This window comes from Gossypium arboreum, chromosome 11 (genome assembly GCF_025698485.1).
Source record: "Gossypium arboreum isolate Shixiya-1 chromosome 11, ASM2569848v2, whole genome shotgun sequence".
Lineage (NCBI taxonomy): Eukaryota > Viridiplantae > Streptophyta > Magnoliopsida > Malvales > Malvaceae > Gossypium > Gossypium arboreum.
Window position 1 is genome coordinate 18,776,644 of NC_069080.1, and position 12,541 is coordinate 18,789,184.

The following is a 12,541-nucleotide window of genomic DNA, read 5'->3' on the forward strand; positions in this document are numbered from 1 at the left end:
ATACACGTGTCAATTTGCCTTCTCTCCCGTAAGTGTCACGACCACGCACGTGATGACGGTATTAGCCTGTTTGGTAGTTAGCTGTGAGTTGTGGCGGTGATGATGATGATACCAGCACGCAAAATCCGAATTCATTGTTTTTTTTTTCCTTTTAAATAAGGAAATTTATTTTATTTTAAATTAGATTATAAGATTGAAAATAAGATTATTTTAAAATTTTAAAATAATATTTATTATTTTATAAAAAATAAGTTTTTGTTAATTTTAAATTGAAATCGGAGAGATAGATTGAAGTCTAAATAGATAATATATATTAATTTATAATTATCATTTTAAATAAAAAAGAAAGGAAATGAAGAGAGAAGTTGGATCTTATCCTACACCCTTGTCAGTGTTGTTCATTTCTTTATTTAGCTTTTAAATTGGCCTTTTAACGCACTTCCCACTTATCATTCAACTACAATTTTGGTGGGGGAAGGAGGATTGTAAGGGCTTGTTGCCTTTGAACTACCCAGCTAATTTATTATTTTCTCATGTAAATTATTTTGTGATACTAAATAAATAAAAAGTTTTCATAACAATAGTTAGTTAAAAAAAAAAAAAACAGGTTGTGCATAACATATTAAAATACAAGGTAGGCAAAAAGCCATTTCTAAGCTCCTCATAAAATTGCGTAAACTCAGAGCCAGAAAAGACGGGACCGAACCCAAGCCATATTAGGTAGTCGCTGGAATTAAACCCCTTGTGCGCCATCTTGGGTCTCAATTGTCAATTGTCAATTCTCAATCAGACAGCAGCAGGAGTTCCTCCTGAAATTCATCGCTCTGCTCCTGGAGCCTCCTCCACTCTCTCTATATAATAGTTGCCGTAACTATTTTTTCCTTTCATTAAGTCCAGCACTCTTTCCCAGTAATACGCAATTTTTCTTTCCTATAACTACGTCTTCAATTCACATACCGGGTCATCATTTTATTAGTTTCTTCAGTATCGGCTTTTTCTTCTGGGGCTTGGGCTTTGTCAATGGAAACAGTTTAGAATAATGAGTTGATTACTTGGTTTCTTTTTGTTTAGGATTTTGGAGGGGCAAATTACGAGGAACCTGCCCAAGGTGGTGGAATCTATTTTTCTGGCGAGCCTTTTGATTTCATTGGTGCCTTTTTATTTTGGGATTGAGAATGGAATCATCAGAATTATCTATCTGAGAGAAAAAGCTGGTAACTTTTTCTTCTTTTTTTAATGGTTGTTGAGGGATTTTTACTTTGGTCATGATTCCCGGGTCCAGTAGATTCGTGCTGGCAACAAATAGGATTCTTTTAGTATGGGAATTTCAATTTAGTTACGGACTATGTTGGTGAAGTCTCAAGTTTTGTCCTGGCATTGGCTGTACAAACATTAACGGATTCCATATAGAGCTTTAGGTTTTTCTTTTGGTCATGCTGATTTTGAGATATTACATTTATATGGGTTGAAGAAGAAGCAGAAGAAGAAAGAGGAAAAAAAGGGTGTTTGAGAAAATGTCATCCAGGTCAACAAACAAGAGTAACTGTTCTAGGAGCAGTTCGGCACGGTCAAAGCAAAATGCTCGTGTGATTGCGCAAACTACAATCGATGCCAAGCTACATGTGGATTTTGAAGAATCCAAGAGGCTCTTTGATTACTCCACTTCTATCGACTTCAACATTTCAAGTTCAACCAGTAATGTTCCATCTTCTACTGTGTCAGCTTACCTTCAAAAGATGCAAAGAGGGAGTCTAATTCAGCCCTTTGGTTGCTTAATTGCTGTTGATGAGCAAAACTTCACTGTTCTTGCTTATAGTGAAAACGCTCCAGAATTGTTGGACTTGGCGCCTCATGCTGTTCCAAACATAGAGCAGCAAGAGGCTCTTACTTATGGAAGTGATGTGAGAACACTGTTTAGTTCTCCTGGTGCAACGGCCCTGCAGAAAGCTGCTAATTTTGGGGAAGTTAACCTTCTCAATCCGATATTGGTTCATTGTAAAACATCAGGCAAGCCCTTTTATGCTATTTTGCATAGGATCGAAGCTGCGCTAGTTATAGATCTAGAGCCAGTTAACCCAGCCGAGGTGCCAGTAACAGCTGCTGGCGCATTGAAGTCCTATAAGCTGGCAGCCAAAGCCATTTCAAGGTTGCAGTCATTGCCAAGTGGGAACATATCTCTGTTATGTGATGTTTTAGTTAAGGAAGTTAGTGATTTGACAGGTTATGATAGGGTAATGGTTTATAAATTTCATGAAGACGAACATGGAGAAGTAATTGCTGAAAGCCGTAGACCTGATTTGGAACCTTATCTAGGCTTGCACTACCCAGCTACCGACATACCACAAGCCTCAAGATTCCTTTTCATGAAAAACAAAGTTAGAATGATATGTGATTGTTCTGCCCAACCAGTTAAGGTGATTCAAGACAAAGGATTAGCTCAACCATTAAGTCTCTGTGGATCCACGTTAAGATCTCCTCATGGGTGTCATGCACAGTATATGGCAAGTATGGGATCAATTGCATCTCTTGTGATGTCAGTAACTATCAATGAGAATGATGATGAGATGGACAGTGAGCAAGACAAGGGAAGAAAATTATGGGGATTAGTGGTCTGCCACCACACTAGCCCCAGATTTGTTCCATTCCCACTGAGATATGCCTGTGAGTTTCTTATACAAGTATTTGGAGTGCAAATTAACAAGGAAGTGGAGCTGGCAGCCCAAATGAGGGAGAAGCATATTCTGCAAACCCAGACTGTGCTTTGTGACATGCTGTTGAGAGATTCCCCTGTAGGAATTGTTACTAAATCTCCGAATGTTATGGATCTTGTTAAGTGTGATGGGGCCGCACTTTACTACAGACAGAAATTTTGGTTGCTTGGAGTTACCCCTACAAAGGCACAAATTAGGGATATAGCAGAATGGCTTCTTGAGTACCATAGGAGTAGTACGGGCTTAAGTACTGATAGCCTTATGGAAGCTGGCTATCCAGGTGCTTCAGTTCTTGGAGAGGCAGTTTGTGGGATAGCTGCTGTTAAGATCACTTCTAAAGACTTCCTGTTTTGGTTTCGGTCCCATACAGCTAAAGAGATTAAATGGGGTGGTGCAAAGCATGATCCTGGTGGCAAGGATGATGGAAGAAAGATGCATCCAAGATCATCATTCAAGGCTTTTCTGGAGGTTGTCAAGTGGCGTAGCCTGCCTTGGGAGGATATAGAAATGGATGCAATTCATTCCTTACAGCTGATATTGAAAGGATCCTTGCAAGACGAAGTTGCTGATGATTCCAAAATGATTGTGAATGTACCATCCATTGATGACAGGATTCAGAGGGTGGATGAACTGCGTATTGTCACTAATGAAATGGTCCGCCTGATTGAGACTGCTGCTGTCCCAATCTTCGCCGTTGATTCCTCTGGTAACATAAATGGATGGAACTCTAAAGCGGCAGAACTCACTGGCCTGACTATTGAGCAAGCAATTGGCATGTCATTGTTTGATCTTGTTGAGGATGATTCAGTTGATGTTGTCAAGAACATGCTTTCATTAGCCCTGGAAGGTGATAGTGGGATTTATCTTTTGAACTCGCTGCTTATTAGATATTTCTTTCTTTTTTTTTTTTTTTTGGTCTAGAAATTATATCCTTATTTAATTGAACATTGCATTTCAGCATTGTGGATATTTTTTGTTTCTTTCATATATACCTTTGGTTAAACTGTTTCACTTGCATTTGCATCCACTATTTTAGATAGCGCAATCATATTATGGAGTGCATAACTGTGTTATTTACCAGTGACATGTTTGTAGGCATACTGATCAGAGTATTGGGATTGGGATTAAGGTTTTCTGCATCGTTCAGCACGGGTTGTTTACTTAGTGCTATCATGCTGACTAATTTTTAGATCTTGTCGGTTTTCATTGAACCATGTAATTGGACATTTCCTTATGCAGGAAATATCACTTTAGCTTTGTCCATAGGGCTCCTCATATTCAATCAATTTCCTTTACACTGTTTAGATGTTTCCTGAATTTATGCTTACATTTAATGTTGATGAGAAATGGCAGGTATAGAAGAACGAAGCATTGAAATCAAGCTTAGGACTTTTGGTTGTCAGGAAAATAATGGACCTATCATCTTGGTTGTTAATGCATGTTGTAGTCGAGACTTAAAGGAAAATGTTGTTGGAATTTGCTTTGTTGGGCAAGATCTCACCAGCCAAAAGATGGTCATGAACAAATATACGCGTGTCCAAGGTGACTATGTTGGTATTATGAGGAACCCATCTGCTCTTATTCCCCCAATTTTTATGATTGATGAGGTTGGCAGATGCTTGGAGTGGAATGATGCAATGCAAAAGTTGACTGGTATGAAGAGGGAAGAAGCCATTGATAGAATGCTTCTAGGGGAGGTTTTTACAGTAGACAAGTTCGGCTTTAGGGTGAAGGATCATGACACATTTACCAAACTCAGGATATTATTCAATGGGATAACTGCTGGTGAGGATGCAGATAAACTATTATTTGGGTTCTTTGATCAGGAGGGTAAATTTGTTGAAGTATTACTCTCAGCAAACAGGAGGACTGATGCTAATGGAAGGATCACTGGGATTTTGTGTTTTTTGCATGTGGCTAGCCCGGAGCTTCAGTATGCTTTACAAGTGCAGAAGATATCTGAACAGGCAGCAGCTAGTAGCCTCAATAAGTTGGCTTACATCCGTCAAGAACTCAGGAAGCCTTTGAAGGGGATTGTATTAATGCAGGGTCTGATGGGGGCTACTGATTTGAGTAGTGATCAGAGGCAGCTTCTGAGGACAAGTGTAATGTGTCAGGAACAAATGGCCAAGATTGTCGATGACACAGACATTGAAAGTATTGAGGAGTGGTAAGAGTGCTTAACATGCTTCTTACCTTAGTTAGCGTCATATTTGTTCATTGTTACCATCAGTCTTTCATGGATTGAACATTTCTCATTATTGTATGGTGTTGTTCATAAGCTGGCCTTATCTCTTCTCTCTCTCTCTCTTTAACGAAAGGTTGCTCCGTGTGCAGCTACATGGAAATGGACTCCGGGGAGTTTAACCTTGGAGAAGCCTTGGAAGCTGTCTTGAAACAAGTTATGTTAATGAGCCAAGAGCGGCAAGTTCAGGTGATCCAAGATTTACCTCCTGAAGTCTCATCCATGTACTTGTATGGAGACAATTTGAGGCTTCAGCAAGTCCTATCAGATTTTTTGACAAATGCACTCCTCTTCACTCCTGTGTTTGAGGAATCATCGGTTTCATTCAGGGTAATTCCTAGGAAGGAACGTATTGGGACAAAGATACACATTGTTTATCTTGAATTTCGGTAAAATCCGTTTCCTGTATGCTTTATCATGTTCATAGCTGATGCAATCTGGCAAGTTCTTTAATATTAAAAAGGAAGAAATGACTCAACCACCACATTTCCACATGCCTTATAATTTCCTTTTTCCCTTTTTTGCAGAAGTAAAATAGGCGAGTGGGGGGAGTGACTAGAGTAGTCATAAACTTTAGTATGGTTAGCGACATTAGTATTGTTTACATCCTGAAAATGATAAATTTATTGTTTTCGTTCTCTGCTTGGGTTCTTTCCTCGCTTTCCTTTGTTTACCTAATTTGAATGGTCTTACTTTTCCACCTTCTTTTAGCCATTTTAAGGATGCATTTATTGTACTTATGGCATGTAGAAATAAATTATTTTTAACTTCTCTTTGGGTGAGTATTCATACTCTCCCATGCAGTGTGGCAATCATGCGGTGTTTCTATATATCCTAATATAAAGAATCAATATGAAGCTGTTAACTTTGAGTGATTATGTTGCAGGATCACTCATCCAGCACCAGGTATCCCCGAAGATTTAATTCGGGAGATGTTTCACTATAGGCAGGGTGTCTCAAGGGAAGGTCTTGGCCTATACATCAGTCAGAAGCTTGTAAAGATTATGAATGGTACTGTACAATATCTAAGAGAGGCTGAAAGGTCATCCTTCATTATCTTTTTAGAATTTCCATTGGCTCGCCAGCTTGGCCACCATTGAAAACCCATAGCCAAGTGAAGCTTATAAGCATCGAAACAAGGCTACTGCAGCTTCCATATGAACCGTATCAGTAGCTTGTCATCTCAAGCAAACAAGCACCTTAACACCCCGGGGTGATCATACCGAGTCTGGATGATACCGGGGGCTGCTCAGCCTGTTGAAGAGCATTGTCCATTACAAGTATGTAAAGCAGGCAAAAAGTTTGATGCAGAGTCGAGGCTTTGGTAATGGGAACACTCGATAAAAGATTAGCTAATATCTTAGAAACCCCCTTTTATTAGGTATCTTTCTTGCATTACAATTCAGTTAACCGAGGTAATATCTAATTTCTTGGACATATAGTACCAATGTCGCTGCTTTTGGTGTATAAGAGGCTACTGTACATTGAAACCTCCAGATGATCTATTGACTTGATGAGAAACCCTTTTCTAGCTATGGGGGAGAAACAGATTCAAAGACATTGGTGCGTCGTGCTTGTGAATGCAGAAGAATTAGATGAGTTCTCGAACAACTGCAGAAATCTCCTTCAAGCCATTGGTACCGCAGACAGTTCCATAGTTTTCAGTCGTCCAAAGTTGCAGTTCCAGAATACCCGTAGTAAGAGTTAATATTGGGAGGATTGGCGACCGACTTTTGTGTTTCTAAAATTGCTGTTCCCTCCATTGATAGTATTTATGTTGTCTTGTTTGTGTTCTTTGATGTTTCTGTTTGTAAATGGCGGAGGCCTGTCTGTTTGTTTGTAAGCAGCTGTATCATTGTGTTGGTAAAACGGCTGTAAACCTATCGTGTTCTTTTTTGTTCAATGAACTTATATACTTAATTTACGTGAAAAGGGCGGATTCAGTTTATGTTTTTGTACCATAATAATAATAATAATAATAAACGAATCTTTATGCATGAATGTTAATATTAATGAATTGTCTGTTTCAATGAGAGTTCGTTTTTCAGTATAACATTTTTCGACTCTTCACTCTTAATATGCATTTCCATTTGTTCGTCAAAAACTGATAGTTTTGAGCAACACAAAGGAGGGCGAAAAAGCATGAACCAGAAAGGTCGACCTTCAACGTCGTTATGCTCCGGTTTCTCTTCCCATCTACTCAAATTCCCATGCGTGTTACCTGCAACTCAACACTTGCTTTTACTTCATTCGCCCCTTCACTTTTTACCAGGAGCGCCACTAACCAGCATTTTTGCAGACCCCAAGTCCTCCATTCCTTAATCAACCCTTCTCTTCCTTCTCCAATCCCATTGGAAAAGTTGTTTTCTCACTATAAATCGTCTCAATCTCAACTCTCCTCCCCGCCCTTTTCAGCTTCAAGTTTCGAGCTACGCGAGTCTTTGGTTACGCGGTACAGAGATTCTCGTAGCTTAACCGATGCTAAAGAGTTTCATTTGCAGGTCCTGAAACATGGGTTTAACGAGGATTTGTACTTGTCCAACTCCGTCATCAATGTTTATGTAAGAGCTGGTGATTTAATATCTGCGCGAAAAGTGTTCGACGAAATGCATGAGAGGAATCCGGTTACCTGGGCTTGCTTGATCTCAGGGTACAACCAAAATGGGATGCCTAATGAGGCGTGTGAGGTTTTTAAAGAGATGATTTCTTTGGGTGTTTGGCCTACTCATTATGCCTTTGGCAGTGTTCTTCGAGCTTGTCAGGAGCTCGGACCATGTGGTCTTCAATTTGGTTTGCAAATTCACGGGATGATTTCGAAATCTAAATATTCGTTTGATGTAGTTGTTTGTAATGTGATGATATCAATGTATGGGAGTTGTTTGGGGTCCATTGCCAATGCACGTCGCATTTTTGACGACATACAGGTTAAGAATTCAATATCTTGGAACAGTGTTATATCAGTTTATTCACAAACTGGAGATCCAGTGTCTGCATTCAAGTTGTTCACGAGGATGCAAACAGAGTGTATAGGGTCCAGTTTCAAGCCTGATGAATATACATTTGGGAGTTTGATAATTGCCGCTTGTTCTTCCATTAATTTTGGTTTATGTTTGCTCGAGCAATTGCTTAGTACAATTACAAAATCTGGGTTTCTTTCAGATCTCTATGTAGGTAGTGCTTTGGTGAATGGATTTGCAAGTTTTGGTTTAACTAACAATGCTACGAAGATTTTTGGGCAAATGAGTTCGAGAAATGTAGTCTCTATGAATGGTTTGATGGTTGGATTAGTAAGGCAGAAATGTGGTGAAGCAGCAGCTAAAGTTTTTATGGAGATGATGAACTTGGTTGATGTAAATTTTGACTCTTACTCTATATTGTTAAGTTCTTTTTCCGAATTTAGCGAGTTAGAACATGGGAGAAGAAAAGGTAGAGAAGTTCACAGTTATTTAATTCGTAGGGGCTTAGATGACACTGTGGTTCCACTTGGAAATGGACTTATTAAAATGTATGCTAGATGTGGTGATATTACTGCTGCTACTTCTGTTTTTAGACTTATGGTTAATAAAGATTTGGTCTCTTGGAATACCATGATTTCTGGTCTTGACCAGAATCAGTGTTTTGAAGATGCTGTCTCAACCTTCTACGCAATGAGAAGAACTGGATTAATGCCTTCGAATTACACTGTAATAAGTGCCCTGAGTTCATGTGCAAGCTTGGGGTGGAGGATAAACGGACAACAGATACATGGTGAAGCTCTAAAATTGGGACTTGACGTGGATGTTTCGGTCTCAAATGCTCTTCTTGCATTATATGCCACTATTGGAGGTCCTCCTGAGTGCAAGAACATTTTCTCCTTGATGCTGGACCATGATCTAGTTTCATGGAATTCTGTGATTGGAGCATTAGCTGATTCAGAGTCTTCAGTTCCAGAAGCAGTTAAATGCTTTTTAGACATGATGTATTACGGGTGGGTTCCCAACAAAATAACCTTTATAAACGTTCTTGTGGCAGCATCATCTCTTTCACTCAGCAAATTGAACCATCAGATACATGCTCTAGTAATTAAACACTTTCTCGCAAATGACAGATCTATCGAGAATGCACTTTTGGCTTGTTATGGAAAGTGCGGGGAGATGGATGAATGCGAGAAGATCTTTTCCAGGATGTCTGAGAGAAGAGATGAAGCTAGTTGGAATTCCATGATTTCTGGGTTTATACATAATGAGCTATTGGACAAAGCTGTTCATTTAGCCTGGTTTATGATGCAGAAGGGTCAAAAACTGGATGGTTTCACTTTTGCCACTGTTCTAAGCGCCTGTGCTTCAGTCGCAACATTAGAGCGTGGCATGGAAGTTCATGCTTGTTCTGTAAGAGCTTGTTTAGAATCCGATGTTGTGGTTGGAAGTGCAATTATTGACATGTACTCAAAATGTGGAAGGATAGATTATGCTTCAAGATTTTTCAACATGATGCCAGTAAGGAATGTATATTCTTGGAATTCTATGATATCAGGCTATGCTCGTCATGGACATGGAGACAAAGCTCTTGAGCTCTTTATGCGTATGAAGCTAGATGGTCAATTACCAGATCATGTAACCTTCGTCGGTGTTTTATCAGCTTGTAGCCATGTGGGATTGGTTGATGAAGGGTTTTCTCATTTCAGCTCTATGAAGGAAGTTTATGGGTTGGCTCCCAAGATGGAGCACTTTTCATGTATGGTGGATCTCCTTGGCCGAGCTGGTGAACTTGACAAAATAGAAGATTTTATAAATACCATGCCAATGAAGCCTAATGTTCTTATTTGGAGGACAGTTTTAGGGGCTTGCTGCCGAACCAATGGCCAAAAGACAGAGTTGGGTCGGAAGGCTGCTGAGATGCTCTTTGAATTGGAACCTCAAAATGCAGCGAACTATGTCCTCCTTGCCAACATGTATGCTTCTGGGGGGAACTGGGATGGTGTAGCAGAGGCCAGGGTGGCAATGAAAAAGGCAGCCGCAAAGAAAGAAGCCGGTTGTAGTTGGGTCAAGATGAAAGATGGCGTCCATGTATTTGTGGCTGGTGATAAATCACACCCGGATAATGATATGATCTATGCAAAACTCAAGGAACTTAACAGAAAAATGAGGGATGCCGGATACGTGCCGGAGACAAGATTTGCGTTGTATGACTTGGAAGTAGAGAGTAAAGAGGAAATCCTGAGCTACCATAGTGAGAAACTGGCAGTGGCATTTGTTCTCACACGCGATTCCAGATTACCGATTAGGATAATGAAAAACCTTCGTGTTTGTGGTGATTGCCACATGGCATTCAAGTATATATCGAAGATTGTTGGTAGGGTAATTATACTACGGGACTCAAACAGATTTCATCATTTTGATGAGGGTAAGTGTTCATGTGGAGATTACTGGTAACTGACTTGGGAATTGCATGCAACACTTGGGGTGAATCTGAGGAATATCATCAACTCCTGAGGTTGAAATCTGACTATTGCTTGGCTCACAGCGGGGTTCAGTATGCTCTACTCCATTCCAATACATAACATGGTTTGGTGATTTGGCAGCTGTTGACTAGTAAATGCTCACCCCCTTCCAATTATTTTTCTTCAATCGGAATAAATACTGGGATAAAAATTTAGAAAAAAAACTGAGTTTGCCCACAGTCTCACACTAACATTTGGAATTCATATTCAGCGTCGCAGAGAATTAAGTACTGATGTTAAGATTCTTGGAATTTTGAACAATGTCAATCAATATTACATGTGGGTAATATACAAGTTGTTTTGTATCATTCTTCAGCTATATCAGGTTTCTGGTTTTTTTTTTCTTTAATTCAAATTTTAACGTTGATTTCATGCACCTTTTGATTTAGAATTATTCCATTTAGCCCATATGTATTAGATTTTATTTAGTCATTAAAATAATAGATTATTAGTTGAATATTTGGTTGAATTGGTATAGATTGAAAAAAAAGTTTATGGTTTAAGCTTATTCTTAATTTATTAAAAAAATTAATTTTAAAATTATATATAAATTTTGATTTTGTTATGAATGTTATTCAATGGATATTTAACATTTCATCTTGTAACCCCTTTTTCTTATTTTTGTATTAAAATATGAAAAGTCTAATCTCCATATATATATATATATATATATAGTGGAGTTTATTATTGTAAGTATGATGATAAAGTATAGGATGCAATAGAAATCCTTATATTCTTATATCCATCTTTTATCTATTAGTTTTGTTTATAATACGTTATCAACACGAGCGTTTACATCAATCCAAGAGTTGTGTTTTTCGTTAGTTTGGATCAATGAATGTAATACATTTTATAAAGATGTCTATTATGATAAAATTACTTATAATACAGTCAAATTACTTGTAATTTATTTTATGACAAAATTTTGTTTGTGAGAATAAAAAGATGATTATGGCATCGTTAGTACAACTCATTTGGAAGCTGTTGATTTCTTCACCACCCTTAAAGGGAATAATTGATCTTTTAATTTTATTATTATAGTTTTAAAGAATAAATTTTATGCAAGTTTGTTATGTTTTTAACAACATGGTTATTATATTTTGTTTTAAATTATTTATGAAAATTTTATATATTTTGAAAAATTTATATGACATTTATTTGTTTTCTTTGAAGAATATAAATATCTCTCAAATTCAATTAGCGACAAATAGTGAATACTTATGCTTAGTAGACAGTGCAACTACTCATACTATATTTAAGAATAAAAAATATTTTTTTCATTTAATAATGCAAAAAGCTAGTGTGAGTACTATATCTAGTAGTACCAAAATCATAGAATGCTGTAGAAGAGTAAATATATTGTTGCCTAGAGGAACTAAGTTTCAAATTAATGATGCGTTATACTGTCCTAAATCTTAAAGAAATTTGTTGAGTTTTAAAGATATTTATCGTAATGGATATCATTTTGAGACAATAAGTGAAGGGAATGATAAATATTTTCAAATTACGAGTATAATTCAAGGAAATAAAATTATTTTTGAGAAATTGTTTGCACTTTCTTGTGATTTGTACTACACGAGAATTAATACAATTGAAGCACATACTATAATAAATCAGAAGTTTACTGATGATTTTATTATTTGGCATGACTGGTTAGGTCATCCTAGTTCAGTTATGATGCGAAAAATTATTGACAATTAATGTGGACATTCATTGAACAGCCAGCAGATTCTTCAAGCTAATAATTTTTCATGTGATGCTTGCTCTCAAGGAAAATTAATCATTCGGCCATCACCAGCCAAGATAAATTATGAATCTATCACTTTTCTAGAACAAATATAAGGAGATATATGTGGACCAATACACCCTTCGTGTGGACCATTTAGATATTTTATGATTTTACTTGATGCTTCAACTAGATGGTTGCATGTATCCTTTTTATCAACTCAAAACATGGCATTTGCGAGGTTACTTGCTCAGTTAATCAAATTACGAGCACATTTTCTAGATTTCCCTATCAAGACTATTCGTTTTGACAATGCTTGTGAATTTACTTCCCAAGCTTTCAATGATTTTTGTATGTCTATTGGAATAAGTGTTGAACAA

General features: G+C 37.7%; 2 protein-coding genes across 4 annotated transcripts; both read left to right on the forward strand.

Moving 5' to 3' along the window:
- Positions 1–425: 425 nt before the first annotated feature.
- Positions 426–6,888, forward strand: LOC108473484 (phytochrome C). 3 transcript variants are annotated; one of them, XR_008274004.1, is made up of 5 exons: positions 426–3,558; positions 4,065–4,881; positions 5,049–5,345; positions 5,843–6,280; positions 6,399–6,888. XR_008274004.1 is itself a non-coding variant. In XM_053021028.1 (5 exons), the coding sequence occupies exons 2-5, from the start codon at positions 1,515–1,517 to the stop codon at positions 6,054–6,056; spliced, it is 3,372 nt and encodes a 1,123-aa protein (XP_052876988.1). In that variant the 5' UTR covers positions 426–1,214; positions 1,472–1,514; the 3' UTR covers positions 6,057–6,888. The 3 variants fall into 3 exon arrangements, 2 of the variants coding, with proteins under 2 accessions (XP_052876988.1, XP_017630551.1); XM_053021028.1 differs by having other exon boundaries at positions 426–1,214; positions 1,472–3,558; positions 5,843–6,888; XM_017775062.2 differs by having other exon boundaries at positions 426–867; positions 1,072–3,558; positions 5,843–6,888.
- Positions 6,889–7,026: 138 nt separating this feature from the next.
- On the forward strand, positions 7,027–10,784 carry LOC108473485 (putative pentatricopeptide repeat-containing protein At5g09950). The gene has a single exon (XM_017775065.2). The coding sequence runs from the start codon at positions 7,131–7,133 to the stop codon at positions 10,365–10,367; it is 3,237 nt and encodes a 1,078-aa protein (XP_017630554.1). The 5' UTR covers positions 7,027–7,130; the 3' UTR covers positions 10,368–10,784.
- Positions 10,785–12,541: the final 1,757 nt, after the last annotated feature.

Coding starts and splice junctions, on each gene's coding strand:
- LOC108473484 (XM_053021028.1), top strand. CDS start 1,515: ATGTCATCCAGGTCAACAAACAAGAGTAACTGTTCTAGGAGCAGTTCG. Junction 3,559..4,064: donor GCTTTCATTAGCCCTGGAAG/GTGATAGTGGGA, acceptor GAGAAATGGCAG/GTATAGAAGAACGAAGCATT. Junction 5,346..5,842: donor ATTGTTTATCTTGAATTTCG/GTAAAATCCGTT, acceptor ATTATGTTGCAG/GATCACTCATCCAGCACCAG.
- LOC108473485 (XM_017775065.2), top strand. CDS start 7,131: ATGCTCCGGTTTCTCTTCCCATCTACTCAAATTCCCATGCGTGTTACC.